The sequence below is a fragment of the Salvelinus alpinus genome, chromosome 25 (genome assembly GCF_045679555.1).
Source record: "Salvelinus alpinus chromosome 25, SLU_Salpinus.1, whole genome shotgun sequence".
Lineage (NCBI taxonomy): Eukaryota > Metazoa > Chordata > Actinopteri > Salmoniformes > Salmonidae > Salvelinus > Salvelinus alpinus.
In genome coordinates this window covers 41,580,756-41,606,030 of record NC_092110.1, presented here as the reverse complement: position 1 = coordinate 41,606,030, position 25,275 = coordinate 41,580,756, and the positions used below count along the sequence as shown (strand labels likewise).

General features: G+C 44.2%; 2 protein-coding genes and 1 long non-coding RNA gene across 5 annotated transcripts in view; 1 reads left to right on the top strand and 2 right to left on the bottom strand.

Moving 5' to 3' along the window:
• atl1 (atlastin GTPase 1) overlaps positions 1-6,194 on the top strand; it is a 42,894-nt gene extending 36,700 nt beyond the window's left edge. Inside the window, exons 14-16 of one of the 3 annotated variants that reach the window (XR_011670780.1) lie at positions 484-498; positions 809-2,902; positions 3,011-6,194. Coding sequence is in view for 1 of the 3 variants with exons in the window: in XM_071366814.1 (XP_071222915.1) it covers positions 484-498; positions 809-934 (141 nt within the window). In the remaining 2 variants the exon portion in view is untranslated. Of the gene's footprint in view, positions 1-483; positions 499-808 lie in introns of all 3 variants that reach the window. The other 2 variants (XR_011670781.1, XM_071366814.1) reach the window with 2 other exon arrangements.
• Positions 6,195-6,344: 150 nt separating this feature from the next.
• On the bottom strand, positions 6,345-20,381 carry sav1 (salvador family WW domain containing protein 1). The gene is given in 6 exon segments (XM_071366815.1): positions 6,345-10,119; positions 10,483-10,662; positions 13,299-13,569; positions 17,396-17,881; positions 19,576-19,671; positions 20,125-20,381. Coding segments are annotated over 6 exon segments (1,293 nt in total). The 5' UTR covers positions 20,162-20,381; the 3' UTR covers positions 6,345-9,896.
• LOC139553979 (uncharacterized) lies at positions 12,175-13,292 on the bottom strand. The gene is made up of 2 exons (XR_011670782.1): positions 13,095-13,292; positions 12,175-13,058 (listed from the first exon to the last, which is right to left on the bottom strand). It is a non-coding gene; the product is annotated as an uncharacterized lncRNA (long non-coding RNA).
• Positions 20,382-25,275: the final 4,894 nt, after the last annotated feature.

Sequence of the window (25,275 nt, the reverse complement as noted above, 5' to 3'; positions counted from 1 at the left end):
GCACTACTTCCTCTTGTACACTATGGACCAGGGGAAGAGTTGACAACATAGTGCACTACTTCCTCTTGTACACTATGGACCAGGGGAAGAGTTGACAATATAGTACACTACTTCCTCTTGTACACTATGGACCAGGGGAGGATTTGCAGGGAGAGGAGAATGTTCCTATTTGAAAGCTGGAGAAAAAACAGCAGTTCATTTTTTTTAAAGCAGCTCTCATGGTAGAAAAGACCCCTGACCTAGAGACATCTATTTACAGAGCATCCAAACCTTCTAGGTTGCGACATACACCCAGATGACCGTGTTGAACAATACAACGTCTGGAAATGATCACAAAGTCTTTTTTAAAGTTTGAGTTTCTGAAGAGTTTCTGAAGGAAATAAATATTTATAACATGTTCATATTTATATTACACTTGATATTTTTTATTATTTGTCTAAGACTGTGTTTTTTTCCTTCTTTTCGCTCTATGTTTTGCAACAGGGAAGCACCAATGAGGTAAGTACACTGGGGGAGGAGTTGTGTCAGTGTAGGACTATGGTATGTTTTCCTAGCTATCTTTAGCATTCCAATAATGGTTAAAGTCCCAAATACACCCTCTTGCTCTGCTGTTGTTCAGGCTCTGTATAAGTCTACATTTGACCTAGGATGTACCCTTTCTGTATTTCACCATATTGCACATTTGAAACAAATGATCTTTAGCATTATGACAATGGTTAATATGTAGAATTCCACCCCTCTTTTTTAGCCAGATAGTGACGACCCCTCTCTCCTCTTTTCCCCTCTCCTCTCCTCTTCGCCTTTCCAGGCTCTATATAAGCTGTATACCGCTGCAGCCAGTCACAGGCACCTGTACCACCATGCGTTCCCTGGCCCCCAGGCCCCTGGAGAGACGAGCGAGACCCCTGAGGAACCCACCAGGAAGAGGAACTGACCTGGTGACCTGATTGGCCAGAGCACAGCAGGGACTGCTGGGTATCTCTTCAGTAGCATGATGGATAGAGAGGGGGGGAGGAGGGGGAGGCATCCTCACCCGTTGGACACTCTTTTACTATGGTATTGGCTGGAACAGTCCAGTGAAGCATTCACTATTTTAAATCTAAATGTGGACAATGTAATGTCCCAGAGGTAGTGGCAACAATCTCCCTTTGAACTGGTTTGCTTGTCCCGTTGCCTTCAAAAAATAATGGGTATTTCACATATCATTGTCTTTCACAAACCACATTCAACCTTTTCTATATGTCTGTAAGAAAGACATCTGTAAATACACGCAGGAAAGGAGGTGTACAGATCACACTCCACATGCAAATTCCTATCAGCAGTTTGTTTTGGACCGAGGTACAGTAAGTTACAGTTAACTGCGGATTTCATTGTGTTACGTGAGATAGCATGACGGCCGTCAGCACTGACAGTTCATGGCATCACCATCGCTTTAGAATGTTATCTGTCGGAAGACAATGCTTCTGATTTCACGAACGGAAGATTTCCTTGAGTATGCCATTGAGGAGAAGTTTAAATCAAATTGACCTCTGACCTATAACAGAACGGTGGTCCATGTATATTGATTTTCATGTTTTATCAGGTTAAGTGCTGTTTCTCTATAAGGAAATTATTCCATGTTTGAAAGCCAATGGTTGTGTCCCAAATGGCACCCTCTTCCCTATATAGTTCACTACTTTTTTATTTTACCTGGGCCCATAGTGCTCTGGTTAAAAGTCATTTTATATTACTAGGCAAGTCAGTTAAGAACAAATTATTTTTTAACAACGACGGTCTACCCCGGCCAAACTCTTACGACACTGGGCCAATTGTGCACCGCCCAACTGTGATACAGTCTGGAATCGAACCAGGGACTGTAGTGACGCCTCTAGCACTGAGATGCAGTGCCTTAGACCACTGTGCCACTCAGGAGCCCAATGTGCTCTGTAGGGAATAGGATGTCATTAGGGACACGTACAAAGACTTTGTTTAAATATACCTATTTTTGTCAGCATGGTAAATAATCAGTGTCTACCATTTTTAGGCTCTCCAAGCTTATCTTCAGTGCGCTATATTTCTTGACAATTCACATGTTTAGGGCTTGTACTTGACCTCGCACTTTGTTTGTTTTTGTAATATAGGTCCTGCGTGCCAATGTCATGCAACTACAGTTTCATATAGCTATGACAGCACTCACACACCTGCTGCATAATGATACCACTTGTTGGGCAGAACACAATCCTCCATCGTCTGTGGTCTATAAAACAAACCCCCTCACACATGTTTTGGTTTGGGGGAGGTGGGGTGAGCTGTCTGTGCTCCCTTAGTCTGTGTCCATGATGTCAGAATGTCATACACACAGATTAAAATAGGGCCCTATATTCAGACTTGAGATAAGTTGACTTAAAAATAAAAAATGCTGACTTAAGTCCATGTTCTCTGAATCGGGCCGATATAGCCTATGGGTTCTCTATGGTCACACATTTAGCCTGGAACAGAATTGACTACCGGGGATGAGATTAAGAGTAAGTCACTGGGTAGTTTAGTAGACATGGGCTGGCTGGGTGAGTAGGTTGTGATTGGCTGGCTAGGTGAGTAGGTTGTGATTGGCTGGCTAGGTGAGTAGGTTGTGATTGGCTGGCTAGGTGAGTAGGTTGTGATTGGCTGGCTGGGTGAGTAGGTTGTGATTGGCTGGCTGGGTGAGTAGGTTGTGATTCGCTGGCTGGGTGAGTAGGTTGTGATTGGCTGGCTGGGTGAGTAGGTTGTGATTGGCTGGCTGGGTGAGTAGGTTGTGATTGGCTGGCTAGGTGAGTAGGTTGTGATTGGCTGGCTAGGTGAGTAGGTTGTGATTGGCTGGCTAGGTGAGTAGGTTGTGATTGGCTGGCTGGGTGAGTAGGTTGTGATTGGCTGGCTGGGTGAGTAGGTTGTGATTCGCTGGCTGGGTGAGTAGGTTGTGATTGGCTGGCTAGGTGAGTAGGATGTGATGGGCTGGTTGGGTGAGTAGGTTGTGATTGGCTGGCTGGGTGAGTAGGTTGTGATGGGCTGGCTAGGTGAGTAGGTTGTGATGGGCTGGCTGGGTAGGTTGTGATGGGCTGGCTGGGTGAGTAGATTGTGATTGGCTGGCTAGGTGAGTAGGCTGTGACGGGCTGGCTTAGTTAGAGGTAGACAGAGAAATGTAAAACATTATAAACAGTTTCACTACAGTTGTCTGCTTCTTGAACAGTTTGGTAAATAAATGATGATCTTTTAAACTGGATAATGAGGGCTGGGGGGAATAGATGTAGTAGATAGTGAGGTAATAGATGTTAGTAGATAGTTAGTAGATAGTGAGGGCTGGGGGTAAGAGATGTTAGTAGATAGTGAGGTAATAGATGTTAGGAGATAATGAGGGCTAGGGGGAATAGATGTAGTAGATAGTGAGGTAATAGATGATAGTAGATAGTGAGGTAATAGATGTTAGTAGATAGTGAGGTAATAGATGTTAGGAGATAATGAGGGCTGGGGGGAATAGATGTAGTAGATAGTGAGGTAATAGATGTTAGTAGATAGTGAGGTAATAGATGTTAGTAGATAGCGAGGAAATAGATGTTAGGAGATAATGAGGGCTGGGGGAATAGATGTAGTAGATAGTGAGGTAATAGATGTTAGTAGATAGTGAGGTAATAGATGTTAGTAGATTGTGACGGCTGGGAGGAATAGATGTTAGTCCATTGTACAGAAAGAAGAGTGAGAACATTCCCAGCTAGCACATAACGGTCTGAGAACCATATGTTTCTTAGATCTCGGTGAGAGCGTTGTCTTGTTATTTCACATAAAACCTTCCCACAGTGTTCTGGGAATGGTGCAGGATATCCAGCTAGCACATAACCAGAACCCTATTTTCCTATGTGTGAATGTCATTAAATCAGCATAACATTATTATATTTTTTATACCTCTTTTTCGTGGTATCCAAATTGGTAGTTACAGTCTTGTCCCATCGCTGCAACTCCCGTACGGACTCGTGAGAGGCGAAGGTCGAGAGCCGTGTGTCCTCCAAAACACAACCCAGCCAAGACTCACTGCTTCTTGACACACTGCTCGCTTAACCCGAAAAGCCAGCCGCACCAATGTGTCGGAGGAAACACTGTATACCTGCGGTGACCGTGTCAGCGTGCATTGCGCCCCGCCCGCCACAGGAGTCGCTAATGCGCGATGGGACAAGAACATTCCTGCCGGCCAAACCTCCCCTAACCCGGATGACAATTGTGCGCCGCCAGAGCCTGGACTCGAACCACTGCGCCAGTTGGGAGGCCCAGCATAACATTTTCTACGGGCTTCCTCATGGTTCTATTTAAAGTGATGTTCCCAATACATTCAGAGAACGTTAAGGAACAACGTTCTTCTGTGGGAATTTCAGTACTTCATTATGGTCCTATTTAAAGTGATGTTCTCAGAACGTTTCCATAAAAAAACACAATAAAACATTAGTAACGTTCAAAGTGCATTATAGGAATGTTATTTAAAAACCTATACATTCCGTTCTCTGCGTCAACAAAACTCTCTCCTCGATCTTGTGAAGTGTGTTCAGGGGTGTTGGCCGCGCCCACTAATTGGCCACACCTGATCTTAATGAGTGCTTGTTTGTTTTGAAATGGGGTCTGTTTGAATAGACAAAATGGAACAGCTTTGTATGAGTTAAAAAAACATGGCATGCTAGCTCCATCCTTGTGGCGCAGTGGACTAATTCCACGGATAGACAATAGAAAATCATAGGTTAAAATCTCACTGATGCCGTGCCACAACAAAAACAGTTAACCTAAGCTAGCAGTATTATTAAAAGTCTTATTGAAACATGTTGTCAGAACGTTATTTAATTACCTTCAAATAACCTATAATTTCCGTTCTCATAAGGTTAATAAAACCTCCCAGGAAAACTTTCAGGGAACCATAGTAAAACGTTCTCAGAACCTCCCTGGAACCATAGTAAAACGTTCTCAGAACCTCCATGCCCCATAAAAATGTACGTTAACAGAACAGGCAAAAATGTAATTAACGTTCTCAGAACGTTTAAAAAAAACATTCCGTTTTACAGGTCATGAAACTTATGGGCAATCAAAAAGGTTCCCACAACTTTTCCAAGGAACCAAATGTGCTAGCTGGGATGTTGTTGGTTCACATTGAATGGTATAGCAGTGGAACATTCAGAATCAGAATGAGTTCTAGAAGTACTGTACTGGTCATTAATCTGGGAAACCTGGTTTGAGAAATATCTTCCCCTCCCCTTCTTACTAGGCTGGTCCCAGATCCATTTGTGCTGTCTTACAAACTCCCATGGTCAATGTCATGCCACTGTGACAATGACCATAGGCGTCTATCTGTACTACTGCATGGTAAAGGACCAGAGGGGTGTACTACAACACAGGATCAATGAGTTAACCAGAGACTTTGATAAACAAACAGAAATAACTGTGGATTTTCTTGATTCAAAGAAAATCTAATACAGTATGTGTTTTTGATTGTTGAGTCAGTTAGGAAGATAACCTTGAAATGCGTATAGTCTAAGAAATATAAAGTATATTTTAAAGTATTCAGGCAAGTTATCTGGCTAACTCCTTGATTCTGCTGTGCGGTATACCCTTCTGAAAAGCCACACTGTCTCCCAAACAGCTTGTACTCGTTAACCAGTAGTGGTCGTGTTATTGTTGGGAACGCTTTTTCGTGTTTGCAGACAATATATCAGTGGGCTTGGTGGACTGTTAAAATGTTTAGATTGTGTTAAATTATATAAGAAAACAACTATCCATGTGTATTACTACAGTTGAAGGATCATCGATGAAAGTTATTGTATACGCAAAAATATAAAACAGCTTATTTTTCAGGGGGGCAATTTAGTTGTTTCTATGTAACCTGTAAGGTTGTTGTTATGGTTACGTGTCAAGCAGGATGTCTATAAAAAAGTCTGACCAAAGAGGTTTGTACTGTAACAATCTCCCAGAGAGAGCCATGAACACGCTAGCCCTGGTCTGAGTCCAAAATGGCCCCCCTATTCCCTTGACAGTGCACTACTTTTGACCTGGGTCCATAGGATTCGGGTGCCATTTGGGACGGACCCAGACAAACACACAGCAGCATCAAAGTGGTTTCTTCCTCATGGTCTTCCACACTACAGTATAATGTAACGTCACCATTCACAAGTCATCGTCATCATTTTTTTATTAAAATGGGAGAAAAACCATCTCTGTTGTCTGAGCTTCAATATACACAGTGATTGAATAATGAAAGGAGAACGTCAAATGTCCTGCTGCACATCTGGGCCCGTGCCTGAAACAGGAAGGGGAGGAACTGCAACTTGCAGGCTGCAATGAAACCAGGATCATCTCCTAACTAGGATTAAATGATTTATTGATAGTTGCTTTTCCAAAAGCCAATAATAACAAGAACAGAATAGTAAATAACAGCCAATAAGAGGTTTGTGTGAATCGTTTGAGGAGTAGCTACATAGTTGGGGGTTTTGAAGGAAAAAAGTCTGTCAAATTTTTAGGCCATCTTCACAGGCTTGAAACTAATATTATAATTTTTTTCACAGCAGATTGTTTGTCCTGGATCTGCACGGTGACGTCATTCAGAACCGATGGGTTGGAGCTAGCCGTACGGTGACGTCATTCTGAACCGATGGGTTGGGAGCTAGCCGCACGGTGACGTCATTCTGAACCGATGGGTTGGAGCTAGCCGTACGGTGACGTCATTCTGAACCGATGGGTTGGAGCTAGCCGTACGGTGACGTCATTCTGAACCGATGGGTTGGGAGCTAGCCGCACGGTGACGTCATTCAGAACCGATGGGTTGGAGCTAGCCGTACGGTGACGTCATTCTGAACCGATGGGTTGGGAGCTAGCCGCACGGTGACGTCATTCTGAACCGATGGGTTGGAGCTAGCCGTACGGTGACGTCATTCTGAACCGATGGGTTGGAGCTAGCCGTACGGTGACGTCATTCTGAACCGATGGGTTGGAGCTAGCCGTACGGTGACGTCATTCTGAACCGATGGGTTGGAGCTAGCCGTACGGTGACGTCATTCTGAACCGATGGGTTGGGAGCTAGCCGCACGGTGACGTCATTCTGAACCGATGGGTTGGAGCTAGCCGTACGGTGACGTCATTCTGAACCGATGGGTTGGAGCTAGCCGTACGGTGACGTCATTCTGAACCGATGGGTTGGAGCTAGCCGTACGGTGACGTCATTCTGAACCGATGGGTTGGAGCTAGCCGTACGGTGACGTCATTCTGAACCGATGGGTTGGGAGCTAGCCGTACGGTGACGTCATTCTGAACCGATGGGTTGGAGCTAGCCGTACGGTGACGTCATTCTGAACCGATGGGTTGGAGCTAGCCGTACGGCGACGTCATTCTGAACCGATGGGTTGGGAGCTAGCCGTACGGTGACGTCATTCTGACCCGATGGGTTGGAGCTAGCCGTACGGCGACGTCATTCTGACCCGATGGGTTGGAGCTAGCCGTACGGTGACGTCATTCTGAACCGATGGGTGGGAGCTAGCCGTACGGTGACGTCATTCTGACCCGATGGGTTGGAGCTAGCCGTACGGCGACGTCATTCTGAACCGATGGGTTGGGAGCTAGCCGTTCTTACGTCGCTTAGTAGCTACGGTCACACTAAGAACAGAGCTGAGGCAATATCAGTCCATTAAAAACAAGGCATTACAAAATCCACAACAAGAAAATAACCAGTTATCGGAGGCTTTATCCCAAATGGCACCCTATTCCCTACATAGTGCACTACTTTATACTAACCCTATGGGACTAGTGCACTAGGGGATAGGGTGTCATGTGGGACGTAGCCAGAGTCCATCTGCATACAGAGGAAAATGCACTTCAGTTGTTTGGAAAAGATAAGTCATCTGAACCATTAGTGATTTACAGAGCATTCAGAGTCCTGGACTTTCTCCACATTTTGTTAAGTTACAGCATTATTCTAAAATTGAATAAATACATTTGTTTCCTCATCAACCTACAAACAATACCATATAATGACAAAGCAAAAACAGGTTTTTAGAAATGTTTGCAAGTTTATTAAAAATAAAACAGAAATAACTTATTTACATAAGTATTCAGACCCTTTGCTATGAGACTCTAAATTGAGTTCAGGTGCATCCTGTTTCCATTGATCATCCTTGAGATGTTTCTACAACTTGATTGGAGTCCACCTGTGGTACATTCATTTGAATGGACATGATTTGGAAAGGTCTATATGAGGTCCCACAGCACAGGAGTGGCTTCGGGAACAAGTCTCTGAATGTACTTGAGCGTCCAACAAAGTACTGAGTAAAAGGGTCTGAATACTCACTTAAATATGATATTTCAGTTTTTTTTTTAAAGTCAAACCTGTTTTTGCCTTGTCATTATTTGATAGTGTAGATTGAAAAAAAAAAAAAAAAAAAAGTAATCAATTTTAGAATAAGGCTGTAACATAACAAAATGTGGAGAAAGTCAAGGGGTCTGAATACTTTCCATTGTGTGTGCCAAATGGCACCCTATTCCCTTTATAGTGCACTACTTTGGACCAGGGCCCAGTGTGTCTTCTTAAATACACAGATGCCATGATAATAAGGATATTCCTGATGTATAGTGATGCAGAGAGCCTCGAGTCACGACTGCATCAAATAAGACTGCATCAAATATGATGATTTATCCAACAGTTTCAGGTCTTCAATATAACATATATGTAATAACAAAAATTTAAATTTCTTGTGCAAGGCAATTACACGTTTGAGGATTGTCTTATTAAAAAAAAGAATGAAGTAAAAAAAACATCACATTTTTATTGTTAAAGAAATCTTCAGTTTTAGGTGCTACAAATGCTGACAAATAAATACAATTACGTACAATGATAAATTCTGCTCCATAATTTGTTTTATCTGGAAACATAAATTTATAAAAAAGGTGAAGCTGCCAGTCCTTCTCTCCCAACTTAGGGAGAAAAAAAAAAGTGACAGAGTAGCAATCATTTTACAAAGCGCAATATAAAAACAGGCATTGTGTTGTTCCTGTGAGGGGAAAAAAAACTGTCTGTAAATCTTATTGTCACTTATGGACATTCAAACAATAACAGGTCTTTAAGACCCTGTGATCATCTTCAGTCTTTATAAAAATAACAGATTCCATACAACAACCCAGGGCCGTGTTCAGCGGGGAACACTGTAGCAAAACCTTTTGAAAACGGAAAAACAAAATGGTTCCTTAAGTTCCGGTAGTCCCGCCATGTTTCAGTCTGTTCTTCCATTTGTTGCCTAATGAACACGACCCAGTTCTCAGATGACATTTGCTGTAAGCGAATTCAGTATAAACACATTTCTCTCTCCAGCTGGAGAATCATTTTTCTAGTCTTTCTTCATTGGAGCATTCACGTGTTCTCTCATCACTGGTCCTGAATCATCACGAAGGGAGAGAGGCCTGAGTAGCCACATGATGTGAGCAGCATCTGGACATTTGGCTGATATAACGGGAGACAACATACGTTTGGTGAAGAGGCGGCGGCGGCAATAAGGAGGTCAATCATAAAGAGATTAACCCTGACCGACCGGGGCGGAAACTTCAAAGGGGCGGACTTCCTTGTTGTAGAAACCTCAAGAGGGCGGTGCTCCCTTACCATAGAAACCTCCGATGGGCGGAGCTCCCTTACCATAGAAACCTCAGAGGGGGCGGGACAACGGAACTTCATATGAACAATGTAGAAAGAGAACGGTTGAAGTCCCAGGTCCAGCTATCCACAGGCTCCATTCCTCTGTCCAGTCAGTTCAGGGTCATATTCATTAGTGCACACTGTAGCAACCCATTTAGGAACAAAAACATTGGACAAATTTAGGTAGGTGCCCCCCTACCACCATTTTGTTCTGTTTGCTTCTTAGTGAATATGACCTAATTCACATGTTCCCTGTGAAGTTCTTGCCTGGCTGCTCCTGGGCCTGAGCGTACCACTGCTGCCTGGGTTTCCTTTGGTCCACCTCAGACAGCAGGGCCTGACGGTAGGCCTCGTAGGACTTGACGATGCGCTCCAGTTCCTTCATGAAGAGCAGCTTCAACATGCCCTGGTACGTGTCCAGATCCACCAGCTGGAACAGCTCCCACTTCAGGATGTGGTCATACCTGGAGCAGAAGGGACGACAGATTGTATTTGACCACAAACATGGCTGCATGTCACAATGGTAAAAATATAAAACAAAACTGGAGAAACTTCGGTCATTTCTGGAGACACGACAGAGCTGGTGTAGATCTGTAAACTATTTTAGCAGGCTACCTAAGCATCTTGGTTGAGGTGAAACAATTCACTTTTCTTTAGCGTTAATTAGCCATTGCAAATCTCTTTGCTAGAAATGCAACGCAATCTCCAAAACAGCAAGATGTCTCCAATACCGGTCATTTTTTAAAATTACATTATTTTTCATCAATGAAACCTCTGAAGTAATGAGCCAATTATATGGGAGAAATGCCAGGTACGATTTTACTAACTTGAGCAGGGCGCGGGCATACACCTGTAGCCAGTCAGGGATCTCTGCCGTGTGGTATGGGTTGGCTGGTACCAGCACTGGATGGTCCCGCTCTGCTGGGCGAGGCTGGTAAACAACAGGCTGGTATACAACGGGAGGGGGCTGGTATACAACGGGAGGGGGCTGGTCATATTGGAGCACGCTGGAAATGGGAAAAGTCCAAATAATAGAATTATAAATATATTTTAAAATGTATTCCCTTCTTGTTTTTAAAAAGGACTACAAATGAATTGTGTGTCAGTGTACAACCGTAGTGGGCTGGTCATAGTGAGGAACACTGGAATAGAAGGAGGGGATTATACAGTTACAATGAAGAAAACAAAACATGCAACAATTAAACATTTTACTGAGGTACAGTTCATATAAGGAAATCAGTCAATTAAAATAAATTCATTAGGCCCTAATCTATGGATTAAACATGACTGGGAATACAGATATGCATCTAATGGTCACTGATAAAAAAATAAACATTAAGGTACATTAGGGGAGTTGATCAGAAAACTAGTCAGTATCTGGTGTGATCACCATTTGCCTCATGCAGCGCGACACATCTCCTTCACATAGAGTTAATCAGGCTGTTGGTTGTGTCCTGTGGAATGTTGTCCCACTGTGTGAAGTTGCTGGATATTGGCGGGAACTGTAATGCTCTGTCATACATGGTTATCCAGAGCATCCCAAACATGCTGAGTAGGTGACATGTCTGGTGAGTATGCTGGCCATGGAAGAACTGGGACATTTTCAGCTTCCAGGAATTGTGTACAGATCCTTGTGACACACAGCCGTGCATTATCATGCTGAACACATGGGGGGTGGCTGAATGGTACGACAATGGACCTCAGGATCTCATCACAGTATCTGTGAATTCAAACTGCCATCGATAAAATGCAATAGAGTTTGTTGTCTGTAGTTTATGCCTGCCCATACCAGAACCTCACTGCCACCATGGGTCACTCTGTTCACAATGTTATCAGCAAACCACTCGCCCACACAACACCATACACACCGTCTACCATCTGCCCGGTACAGTTGAAATGTGGATTCATCCATAAAGAGGACACTTCTCCAGCGTGCCAATGGCCATCAAATGTGAGCATTTTCTCACTGAAGTCAGTTACAATGCAGAACTACAGTCGGGTCAAGACCCCGGTGAGGACGACGAGAACGCAGATGAGCTTCCCTGAGACGGTTTCTGACAGTTTGTGCAGAAATTGTTTGATTGTGCAAACCCACAGTTTAATTAGCTGTCCGGGTATCTGGTCTCAGACCATCCCGCAGATGAAACATCCGGATGTAATGGTCCTGGACTGGCGTGGTTACACGTGGTCTGCGGTTGTGAGGCCAGCTGGACGTACTGCAAAATTCTCAAATTCTCTAAAGCGGCTTAACAGTTCTGGTGGACATTCCTGCAGTCTGCATGCCAATTGCGCTCTCCCTCAAAACTTGAGACATCTTTGGCATTGTGTTATGTGACAAACAGCACATTTTAGAGTGGCCCTTTTGTCCCCAGCACAAGGTGGACCTGTGTAATGATCATACTGTTTGATCAGCTTCTTGATATGCCACACCTGTCAGGTAGATAGATTATTTTGGCAAATAAGAATTGCTCACTCGTAGGGACGTAAACAAATTTGTGCAATAAATGAGAGAAATAAGCTTTTTATGCGTATGGAACATTTCTGGGATCTTTTATTTCATCTCATGAAACATGGGACCAACACTTTAAATGTTGCGTTTATATTTTTGTTCAGCTTAGTATTGGCAGAGGCTAGGAGTCAAATCAGAATAAAATTATTTGACTGAACAAATTCTCACTTTTTAAAAAGACTGAATACCAAATGTGTGCCCGTGTGAGTTTCCCTTAGGTACAGATCTAGGATAGGTGTTCCCTGCTCCAATCCTAACCATTAGTGACAAAAATGACAAACTGACCCAAGGGCAGTGTCAAAGGGCAACTTCATCTTACACCGTGTGTCTGTCTCTCTAAAATGCTACCTAGGAGCACAGGGGTGGAGTATCTCTGTCTCTACAGTCTACCTAGGAGCACAGGGGTGGAGTATCTCTGTCTCTACAGTCTACCTAGGAGCACAGGGGTGGAGTATCTCTGTCTCTACAGTCTACCTAGGAGCACGGGGGTGGAGTATCTCTGTCTCTACAGTCTACCTAGGAGCACAGGGGTGGAGTATCTCTGTCTCTACAGTCTACCTAGGAGCACAGGGGTGGAGTATCTCTGTCTCTACAGTCTACCTAGGAGCACAGGGGTGGAGTATCTCTGTCTCTACAGTCTACCTAGGAGCACAGGGGTGGAGTATCTCTGTCTCTACAGTCTACCTAGGAGCACAGGGGTGGAGTATCTCTGTCTCTACAGTCTACCTAGGAGCACAGGGGTGGAGTATCTCTGTCTCTACAGTCTACCTAGGAGCACAGGGGTGGAGTATCTCTGTCTCTACAGTCTACCTAGGAGCACAGGGGTGGAGTATCTCTGTCTCTACAGTCTACCTAGGAGCACAGGGGTGGAGTATCTCTGTCTCTACAGTCTACCTAGGAGCACAGGGGTGGAGTATCTCTACAGTCTACCTAGGAGCACAGGGGTGGAGTATCTCTGTCTCTACAGCCTACCTAGGAGCACAGGGGTGGAGTATCTCTACAGCCTACCTAGGAGCACAGGGGTGGAGTATGTCTGTCTCTACAGCCTACCTAGGGGCACAGGGGTAGAGCATGTCTGTCTCTACAGCCTACCTAGGAGCACAGGGGTGGAGTATCTCTGTCTCTACAGCCTACCTAGGAGCACAGGGGTGTCTATACTGAGCCCCCTTGTTGAGGTGGTCTACGTAGTAGGGTCCAAACTCAGCCGACTCCACCTTCTCCCAGCCAGGGGGCAGACCCTCTCTCTCCAGGGGGTGGGACCAGTGGGTGGTGTTGGTGTTGTGGTCGATGTAGTACTTCCTGCCTCTAATGGTCCAGTCTACCGTCCAACCACAGGGCAGGGAGAGGTCTTCACAGCTCAGACTGGACAGGTTCCCCAGAGACTTGGCCTGCATTCGACCGATACCTGAGGGGAGGAGTTCCATACCTTAAACCTTCAGAGGATGGCTGGCTGGTCAAACAAATGGGCCGTGTCCCAAACGGCACCCTATTCCCTATGTAGTGCACTACTTTTACAAGAGCCCTATGGGGAATAGGGTGCCACTTGGGACATACCCTTAAAAACCCTAAACCTAAACCTACTGTCCTGTAGTAAAACCTGCTGCCAGGCCCTGGTACCGTCCTGTAGTAAGACCTGCTGCCAGGCCCTGGTACCGTCCTGTAGTAAAACCTGCTGCCAGGCCCTGGTACCGTCCTGTAGTAAGACCTGCTGCCAGGCCCTGGTACCGTCCTGTAGTAAAACCTGCTGCCAGGCCCTGGTACGGCTATAGCCAACTATCATTGCCTGACCCTGTGCTGCTGTCAGCCTCTCATCTAGGGTGTCTGCATGTCTGTTCAAGTCTATTCTTTGCTATTATATACACCATGCATCTATGAGGAAAGAGTAGGGGACAGCATCCATTTATAGAGGAGGAATCATGTCCTCTGGGGACAGCATCCATTTATAGGAGGAGGAATCGTGTCCTCTGGGGACAGCATCCATTTATAGAGGAGGAATCGTGTCCTCTGGGGACAGCATCCATTTATACAGGAGGAATCATGTCCTCTGGGGACAGCAGCCATTTATAGAGGAGGAATCGTGTCCTCTGGGGACAGCATCCATTTATAGAGGAGGAATCGTGTCCTCTGGGGACAGCATCCATTTATACAGGAGGAATCGTGTCCTCTGGGGACAGCATCCATTTATAGAGGAGGAATCATGTCCTCTGGGGACAGCATCCATTTATACAGGAGGAATCGTGTCCTCTGGGGACATCATCCATTTATACAGGAGGAATCATGTCCTCTGGGGACAGCATCCATTTATACAGGAGGAATCATGTCCTCTGGGGACAGCATCCATTTATACAGGAGGAATCATGTCCTCTGGGGACAGCATCCATTTATACAGGAGGAATCATGTCCTCTGGGGACATCATCCATTTATAGAGGAGGAATCGTATCCTCTGGGGACAGCATCCATTTATACAGGAGGAATCGTGTCCTCTGGGGACAGCATCCATTTATACAGGAGGAATCATGTCCTCTGGGGACAGCAGCCATTTATAGAGGAGGAATCGTGTCCTCTGGGGACAGCATCCATTTATAGAGGAGGAATCATGTCCTCTGGGGACAGCATCCATTTATACAGGAGGAATCGTGTCCTCTGGGGACAGCATCCATTTATACAGGAGGAATCGTGTCCTCTGGGGACAGCATCCATTTATACAGGAGGAATCGTGTCCTCTGGGGACAGCATCCATTTATACAGGAGGAATCGTGTCCTCTGGGGACAGCATCCATTTATACAGGAGGAATCGTGTCCTCTGGGGGACAGCATCCATTTATACAGGAGGAATCGTGTCCTCTGGGGACAGCATCCATTTATACAGGAGGAATCGTGTCCTCTGGGGACAGCATCCATTTATAGAGGAGGAATCGTGTCCTCTGGGGACAGCATCCATTTATACAGGAGGAATCATGTCCTCTGGGGACAGCATCCATTTATAGGAGGAGGAATCGTGTCCTCTGGAAACAGCATCCATTTATAGAGGAAACACATCCACTCCTATTTAAAGAGACATTCTGACACACCAACTGTACAAACACTGAACACAGCGCTGTTGCTGATCCTAGATATACTACTCATCCATATACCTCCCTCTCTCACACACACACACAGTGATGTGTGACCCACTTCTCTTGATGAATGGTAGGAAATGGGAGAGTACATTTATTCAATGGACAGGAAGGCTGAGGCAGAAATCTGAGCTCAAATTCAAACAGAGCTTATGTCTGTCCTTTCTCCTGAAGTGTGCACGCCTCTCCACACAAAAACCCATTGGATTGTTGGAAGCATAGGCCAGAGCCCACGTTGGCCCACCATAGTACTTATACACTACATTACCAAAAGTATGTGGACACCTGGCTTGCAGTCGGCGTTCCAATTCATCCCAAAGGTGTTCGATGGAGGTTGAGGTCAGGGCTCTGTGCAGGCCAGTCAAGTTTTTACACACCGATCTCGACAAACCATTTCTGTACGGACCTCGCTTTGTGCATGGTCATGTTTAAACAGGAAAGGGCCTTCCCCAAACTGTTGCAAGCACAGAATCATCTAGAATGTCATTGTATGCTGTAGCGTTAATATTTCTCTTCACTGGAACTAAAGGGACTAGCCCAAACCATGAAAAACAGCCCCAGACCATTATTCCTCCACCAAACTTTACAGTTGGCACTACGCATTAGGGCAAGTAGCGTTCTCCTGGCATCCGCCAAACCCAGATGCATCCGTCTGACTGCCAGATGGTGAAGCGTGATTCATCACTCCAGAGAACGTGTTTCCACTCCTTCAGAGTCCAATGGCGGCGAGCTTTACACCACTCCAGCCGATGCTTGGCATTGCGCATGGTGATCTTAGACTTGTGTGCGGCTGCTCGGCCATGGAAACCCATTTCATGAAGCTCCCAACGAACAGTTATTGTGCTGACGTTGCTTCCAGAAGCAGTTTGGAACTCGATTGTGAGTGTTAAAACTGAGCACAGACGATTTTCACGCGCTTTAGCACGCAGCGGTCTCGTTCTGTGAGCATGTGTGACCTACCACTTTGAGGCTGAGTCATTACTCCTAGATGTTTCCACTTCACAATAACAGCACTTACAGTTAACTAGGGCAGCTCTAGCAGGGCCAGGGCAGCTCTAGCAGGAATGGGTCCATTATTCTCTACACTGAAAACACCACCAACGTCCCTCCTGATGCACCAGTGGGAATTTACATCAAGACTCACATTCTAGAGTCTATTGAAGTAACGTGTGTATGAATGTCATGTGTTTAACACAGAGAAGACAAGTAATAGGCAACAGATTACTTGAGGCAGTCCCACTCCCATCTGCAAATAACTAGTTTGTAGTGAGACTGTTTTTGAAGATACAAATCGTGAAGTGTATTGAACCGACACCACCCCTTTCGCTTAAGGCTCTATCCAAACTAAAAACAAGGATTTGCTTCGTTGAGCAGCCGGAAACACAGTAGCAACAAACACTTCTTTTAACAACGGTTCCTAAGATGTGTTTTAACTGGTTACACTATAGCTCCGTAGCCAACGCATTCATTCTCACACGGAGGAGCGGCAGTCCAGGAATGACGCCGTGGATATGTAGCCTAGTCACCACATCCAATAAGCAAGGGTACCTCCCTACTGGCACCATTTTACCTATAAAGCCCCAACTCTACCTACATGTACATATTACCTCGACTAACCTGTACCCCTACCTACATGTACATATTACCTCGACTAACTGGTGCCCCCGCACATTGACTCTGTACCAGTACCCCCTGGTATATAGCCTCCACATCGACTCTGTACCAGTACCCCCTGGTATATAGCCTCGCTGTTATTATTCTACTGCTGCTCTTTAATAACTTGTTACTTTTATTTCTTATTCGTACTGCATTGTTGGTTAAGGGCTCATAAGCATTTCACATTTGGTGCATGTGACTAATAAAATTTGTTAGGCCACTACTTTTGACCAAGGCTCATAGTACACAAGTGTAGAGCCCTACCAGCACCACCTTCATAGCATTATAACATTCTAAAGACAATTCCAAGCCTTTGTCATCATTTTGTCTTGACTAAACTATCATGCTATCTAATTACCGAGTCCTTATAAGACATTTCGTCAATATTAAATTAGTTCAACTGATTTGACTATTATGACTACGGATATTGACTTGAGTAAGACATTTTTATGTTTTACCTGCTGCCGGTCTGTTGGGGGCCGGGGGAGTGTGTTGTGGTGGTGGTAGGCTTTGATGTTCATAGTATCCATTGTCCTCATGTAAGTGGTCAGGGGCTCTGGGGTTCTGAAGTGGCTGAGGCAGTCTCTGCTGCTGCTGGCTGTCGTAGTAAGGCTCTGGAGTCAGGGGGTAGTAGAGCCCAGCATCCGCATTCTCAGCCATGGCGCTCACGTCTGTGAGGAAGGACTGTGAGGAGCCTCCGTACTCCTGGGTTATATCCCCAAGGCTTCCAGGTAGGTACGGAGGGGCTGACATCCGGTGGCGTCCCCGCAGAGCCGCCTCGTGGGGTGGCCTCCGCACAGGGGAACGTAGGAAGCTCTTGTTGCCGGCCAACACAGGCTCAGGTCCCACGGGATGGGATTAAGGTCCTGGGCCAGGCTCTGGCAGAGGGACCTCGGTGCGTCTGGGGATAGTGGGTCCATGTCGGATGAATGAGGGCATGAGCTCTGAAACAGAACCAACATGTGTATGTCAAGACAAAGGATGCTACTAAATATCGTCCAAAAGATGGCTGACTGGGTATTCTACAATATATTGTAATTACTTCGCCACCATGGCCCATTTATTGCCTTACCTCCCTTTCTTACCTAATTTGCACACACTGTATATAGATTTTCTTCAACTGTATCATTGAATGTCTGTTTTCTTTATTCCATGTGTAACTGTTGTTGAATGTGTCGAACTGCTTTGCTTTATTCTTGGCCAGGTCGCAGTTGTAAATGACAACTTGTTCTCAACTGGCCTACCTGGTTAAATAAATAAAAATAACTGACCAATACACCAAATCTGATTTAAAAAATATTGCAACCTTCCAGGAATATATTCATGTTCTCTACACTGAAAATAACACCGAATCAGACTACATCTATTCTACAGGTCATAATAACTTAGCTAGGTAGTTAGCATGTAGCACAACAAACCATATTTTGACATTTAGATGGCTAGCTAACTACCTGTGGTCCATGCGTATGCTATGGACATTTAGCGCATACAGAAACAAAAAGGTTAGTCAACACTCCAGCAACATCTTTACATTGGTGGGTAACGAAAGTAAATTGAAGGCTGTCACATAACAAAATCAGGGGGGAATCCACAATGGATGGATGGATGTAGAGATACAGGACTTTGAGAAGGCTCAATAGACGCATGTAACGCTATGGACCAGAACTAGCTACATATCTCAACTTTGGCTAACGCTAGCAAGCTAGATGCTAGTCAGCCATGCAGAAGCCACAATAACTATTAGATAGTAGAATACCGTTTAACCAAATGTGTTATGCTTGGGTATCATCATATGACCTAAAAACGTGTGAATTGTTTAAAAAAAAGTGTTTTTACTAAGAGACATTGCTAGCACTAGCCGGCTACCACCCGGTTACTCAACCCTGCACCTCTATACTATGTAACGTTACATGGACATGTAATCACTGGTCACTTTAATAATATTTACATACTGCTTTACTCATCTCATATGTATATACTGTATTCTATTCTACTGTATTTTAGTCTATGCCATGCCGACATTGCTCGTCCTAATGTTTATATATTTCTTAATTCCATTATTTTACTTTTAGATGTGTGTATTGTTGTTGTGAATTGTGAGATACTTCTGCACTGCTGGAGATAGGAACACAGTCATTTCGCTGGTGAGTATAATTTGTGGAACTTTCCAACAGGAATCAGTTCCAAAAACTTCGTAAATAACACGGTTGCCATCAAACAACGCATACAAAATGGTATAGCGGCAGAATACGATACCGGGTAGGGAGAGGGCTAATTAATTACGTTTCTCACTCGCCATGTTTATTCCGAAAAAATGTCTGTCCTCACTCTGGTAGCCTATGGACAAACATTAAGAATAAACTACGTGATGAGTTGATGCCTATTCGGCAGTTATTTAGCTAATGTTAGGTGAATTGATCATGCTACTTTTTATGCGTTGTTTGTTGGCAAACTTGTCCTTTACGAAGTTTTTGGAAGATTCCTGTTGAAATGTTCCACAAATTATACCCACCCGCATTACGCTCCACCCGCATTACACTACACCCGCAATGACATCTGCTAAATATGTGTATGTGACCAATACAATTTGGCTAGATAACCAACTATATAGCGAATTTAGCTAACTTAGCCAACTTACTTTTCAGGAGTGGTGATGTCTCCTTCTTCACATATTTCCCACGTACCTCGGCTGGTTTCGACGCTTCGTCTTTACTTTTCTTTCTTGAAAGCATAACTCAAACAAAGGAGACATCAATGCAATGTGAGAAACTCGTACAAAGTTCCCCAAAACTACCAGAGTCCCTTTTAATCTGCAGCGTGTACATTTTCGCTAGTTAGCGCTGGCTACGGACTTGATTAGTTAGCTTCACACTTGTTATTTTTCTGGTAATTTAGACAAAAACCAAAACGATTGCTTGTATCAACTAACGTTAGCCAGTTACGCTATAGTAAACTGTTTTCGCCCAGTTAAAAATCACAGATTTTTTTCTCCAAGGCACTTGAAGTCAGCTGTTTTTCTATTCAGTGCGTTTATCCAGCACCCAGCCCATGTCATCACATCACCAAAACTGCTCAACGCCTCTACAAGTCATTCTAGCCAGCCCGCGGAGGGTTGTGGGATAGGAATGGTGAAGGGTAGATTATCACATTTTGAACAAAGATTTGTATAAATATATACACTACTTACTAATAACTTCGTCCCCTTGTTCTGTGATATGAAGCATTTCCAAATTAACCAGTGGTCCAAAGCAGCCCAACTACCCCCTTCTCAAAAGTCAGTTTTAAAAAGATTTCCCTGCTGAAAATAAACCTAAAAATATCCAACCATATGAGACTGGGCTGTCATTTAAAGCTGGGACAAACAGTCACAAGGTCAAGACCCATTGGATTAGCATGGGACGGTTGATGTGTTGTTTTCTTCTGCTTCCTATCATTGCTGAGGGATGTGTCAACTGATACTCTATTCCTTTTATACTGCACAACTTTTGACCAGGACTTATAGGGTGCCATTTTGGACACACATTGAGATGCATTGAACACACATTGAGATGCATTGAACATGAGAAAGTCACAAGGAATCCATACAGCTTTGATTCTTAGTGTGTAACCTGAGTGAGAATTGTGCTCTTGGTATCTAAAGGTTATAATATAAACACAGGGTGATTCTGAAATGGCACCCTATTCCCTATATAGTGCACTATTGGCACCCTATTCCCTATATAGTGCACTACTGGCACCCTATTCCCTATATAGTGCTCTACTGGCACCCTATTCCCTATATATTGCTCTACTGGCACCCTATTCCCTATATAGTGCTCTACTGGCACCCTATTCCCTATTTTGTGACGACCCTCCCACTCTGTCTGCCGTATTCTTTCTCTTTGCTCTTGTTTTCCTTATTAGGATGTCGGTGGGCGGAGCTGTGAGGGTCTTCAGCGACATGGGACACACCTGGTCCCGGGTGTGTCCCAGGATAAATACACCACTTCCCCATTCATGGAGGAGACTCTCCATGCAGACACACTGATAGAGTTTGTTTGTTTGTTTGTTTGTTTGTGTTTTGGCTTGGCTTGTTTGCGTTGGCACCTTTCAACACCCCTCATTATCACATTTATGCACGCGACCACTCACTTACACTACTGATTACTGACTATACACACCATTGTTAATTGTATTTAGTTTACTTCAGTTAATAAATATATTTAGTTATTCCTTATCTCCACGTTGTCTCCACTATATAGTGCACTACTGGCACCCTATTCCCTATATAGTGCACTACTGGCACCCTATTCCCTATATAGTGCACTACTTGCACCCTATTCCCTATTTAGTGCAGTACTGGGACCCTATTCCCTATATAGTGCTTGATGAGAACGGCTCATAGAAGCAAGGGTCTATCGCCTGTTTCCGTAGTGTGAGGCAGCATGACGTACAAGTACACCCCCTGGACATGACGCTAGTCCATCGCAGGGCCTTGCCCACAATCTACTGTCCCTCTGTACAAGAACAATACAACATCAACCAAACACTGAATATGAAAAGGAGATCCACTCAAACCAAATACCTTCCCTTCATTCACAAAATGCCTTTATTTCCTGTAAAAAACAATCTCAGTCATTCCCTCTTTAGTAGTAGTGCTTATAACATCACTTTGTGGTCCAATAGCAGCTGTTGTTGGAGCCACATTCCTCTTCACAAAAATGTCAGGACTTCAATAGGAACTTGGGATGTTTTCAATATGGACAACGGCAGTAGGGAATACAATAGTCTCTGGGACAACGGCAGTAGGGAATACAATAGTCTCCGGGACAACGGCAGTAGGGAATACAATAGTCTCCGGGACAACGGCAGTAGGGAATACAATAGTCTCTGGGACAACGGCAGTAGGGAATATAATAGTCTCTGGGACAACGGCAGTAGGGAATACAATAGTCTCTGGGACAACGGCAGTAGGGAATACAATAGTCTCTGGGACAACGGCAGTAGGGAACACAATAGTCTCTGGGACAACGGCAGTAGGGAATACAATAGTCTCTGGGACAACGGCAGTAGGGAATACAATAGTCTCTGGGACAACGGCAGTAGGGAACACAATAGTCTCTGGGACAACGGCAGTAGGGAATACAATAGTCTCTGGGACAACGGCAGCAGGGAATACAATAGTCTCTGGGACAACGGCAGCAGGGAATACAATAGTCTCTGGGACAATGGGAGTAGGGAATGCAATAGTCTCTGGGACAATGGCAGTAGGGAATACAATAGTCTCTGGGACAACGGCAGTAGGGAATACAATAGTCTCCGGGACAACGGCAGTAGGGAATACAATAGTCTCCGGGACAACGGCAGTAGGGAATACAATAGTCTCTGGGACAATGGCAGTAGGGAATACAATAGTCTGTGGGACAATAGCAGTAGGGGACAAAATAGTCTCTGGGACAATGGCAGGGAGTCAATGCCGAGACCAATGTGTCTTTATTTAAACAGGGAGTCAATGCTGAGACAAGGTGTCTTTATTTAGACAGGGAGTCAATGCCGAGACCAATGTGTCTTTATTTAAACAGGGAGTCAATGCTGAGACAAGGTGTCTTTATTTAGACAGGGAGTCAATGCTGAGACCAAGGTGTCTTTATTTAGACAGGGAGTCAATGCTGAGACCAAGGTGTCTTTATTTAGACAGGGAGTCAATGCTGAGACCAAGGTGTCTTTATTTAGACAGGGAGTCAATGCTGAGACCAGGGTGTCTTTATTTAGACAGGGAGTCAATACTGAGACAAGGTGTCTTTATTTAGACAGGGAGTCAATGCTGAGACCAAGGTGTCTTTATTTAGACAGGGAGTCAATGCTGAGACCAGGGTGTCTTTATTTAGACAGGGAGTCAATACTGAGACAAGGTGTCTTTATTTAGACAGGGAGTCAATGCTGAGACCAAGGTGTCTTTATTTAGACAGGGAGTCAATGCTGAGACCAAGGTGTCTTTATTTAGACAGGGAGTCAATGCTGAGACCAGGGTGTCTTTATTTAGACAGGGAGTCAATACTGAGACAAGGTGTCTTTATTTAGACAGGGAGTCAATGCCGAGACCAAGGTGTCTTTATTTAGACAGAGAGTCAATGCTGAGACCAAGGTGTCTTTATTTAGACAGGGAGACAATGCTGAGACCAAGGTGTCTTTATTTAGACAGGGAGTCAATGCTGAGACCAAAGTGTCTTTATTTAGACGGGGAGTCAATGCTGAGACCAAGGTGTCTTTATTTAGACAGGGAGTCAATACTGAGACCAAGGTGTCTTTATTTAGACAGGGAGTCAATACTGAGACCAAGGTGTCTTTATTTAGACAGGGAGTCAATGCCGAGACCAAGGTGTCTTTATTTAGACAGAGAGTCAATGCTGAGACCAAGGTGTCTTTATTTAGACAAGGAGACAATGCTGAGACCAAGGTGTCTTTATTTAGACAGGGAGTCAATGCTGAGACCAAAGTGTCTTTATTTAGACGGGGAGTCAATGCTGAGACCAAGGTGTCTTTATTTAGACAGGGAGTCAATGCTGAGACCAAGGTGTCTTTATTTAGACAGGGAGTCAATACTGAGACCAAGGTGTCTTTATTTAGACAGGGAGTCAATGCTGAGACAAGGTGTCTTTTCCAGATGAGCCCTGTATTGCACCACAATACACATACAAATGCAATAAACACATTAAACTACACATTCATATACACATTAAATGTGTGCGGTTTTAGAAGAGACAAAATGTTGCAGTTTTAAAGCTAGTTTCATGTAATTCTACACATTTTTGTCACGGTGCTGAGGAAACAATTGCAGTTTCAAAGCTAATTTCCTGCAATTCTACACATATTGCCATGCGGCTGTGTGTAATTTGTCAGTTTTAAAGCTAATTTATTTCAATGATATACCTTTTGACATTGCCTTGTTCTTATGCTATCAGAGTGACTCAAATATTATAACAAAATCAATGTGGGCCCCATGCCATAACACTTTGTGAAATTTGGATTCTCCCTGACCGTCTAGTTTTTATGTTGTTGGTTGTTAGTTCTCAAAGATGATCTTATTAAAATATATTAGGTCCATTATCTTGTTTACATACTTTATAGTTGGTTTCGGTCATTTAAAGTTTAAACTGAAAACATTTGACCATCTTCTACAGGACTTGCTCCTTAACTAACTTTTAATTCTTAATGTCTTAAATAACTTATCAATATGCTTTTTAAAAGATAGCTTTTCGTCAATCCAGACGCCCAGATATTTATAGGCGGGGACACGATCAATGAGAGCACCATCCAAAGTACGTATGCATTAAATCCTCAGATACATTTTTATGCAATTTGGAAAATAACATATGCTTGGTTTTACCCACTTTATGTACCAATTTCAGTTCAACAAAGGCTTTCTGTAGGGCAATAAAGGCGGATTGAAGCTCTGACACAGCCTGGTCAGCTGTGGGGGGCAATAGCACACACCACAGTGTCATCTGCATACAGGTGAATCATTTATTTGATAGATGAACAATACTGTTCATGTAAATAGTGAAAAGAACTGGACCAAATCAAAATCAAATCAAATGTATTTATATAGCCCTTCGTACATCAGCTGATATCTCAAAGTGCTGTACAGAAACCCAGCCTAAAACCCCAAACAGCAAGCAATGCAGGTGTAGAAGCACGGTGGCTAGGAAAAACTCCCTAGAAAGGCCAAAACCTAGGAAGAAACCTAGAGAGGAACCAGGCTTTGAGGGGTGGCCAGTCCTCTTCTGGCTGTGCTGGATGGAGATTATAACAGAACATGGCCAAGATGTTCAAATGTTCATAAATGACCAGCATGGTCAAATAATAATAATCACAGTAGTTGTCGAGGGTGCAGCAAGTCAGCACCTCAGGAGTAAATGTCAGTTGGCTTTTCATAGCCGATCATTAAGAGTATCTCTACTGCTCCTGCGGTCTCTAGAGAGTTGAAAACAGCAGGTCTGGGACAGGTAGCACGTCCGGTGAACAGGTCAGGGTTCCATAGCCGCAGATAGAACAGTTGCTGAGTCAGATTTGTGGGCCTCCTTGCTCGCACACGCTTTTTCAGTTCTGCCCACACATTTTCTATAGGATTGAGGTCAGAGCTTTGTGATGGCCACTCAAATACCTTGACTTTGTTGTCCTTAAGCTATTTTGCCACAACTTTGGAAGTATGCTTGGGGTCATTGTCCATTTGGAAGACCCATTTGCGACAAAGCTTTAACTTCCTGACTGATGTCTTGAGATGTTGCTTCAATATATCCACATAATTTCCCCACCTCATGATGCCATCTATTTTGTGAAGTACACCAGTCCCTCCTGC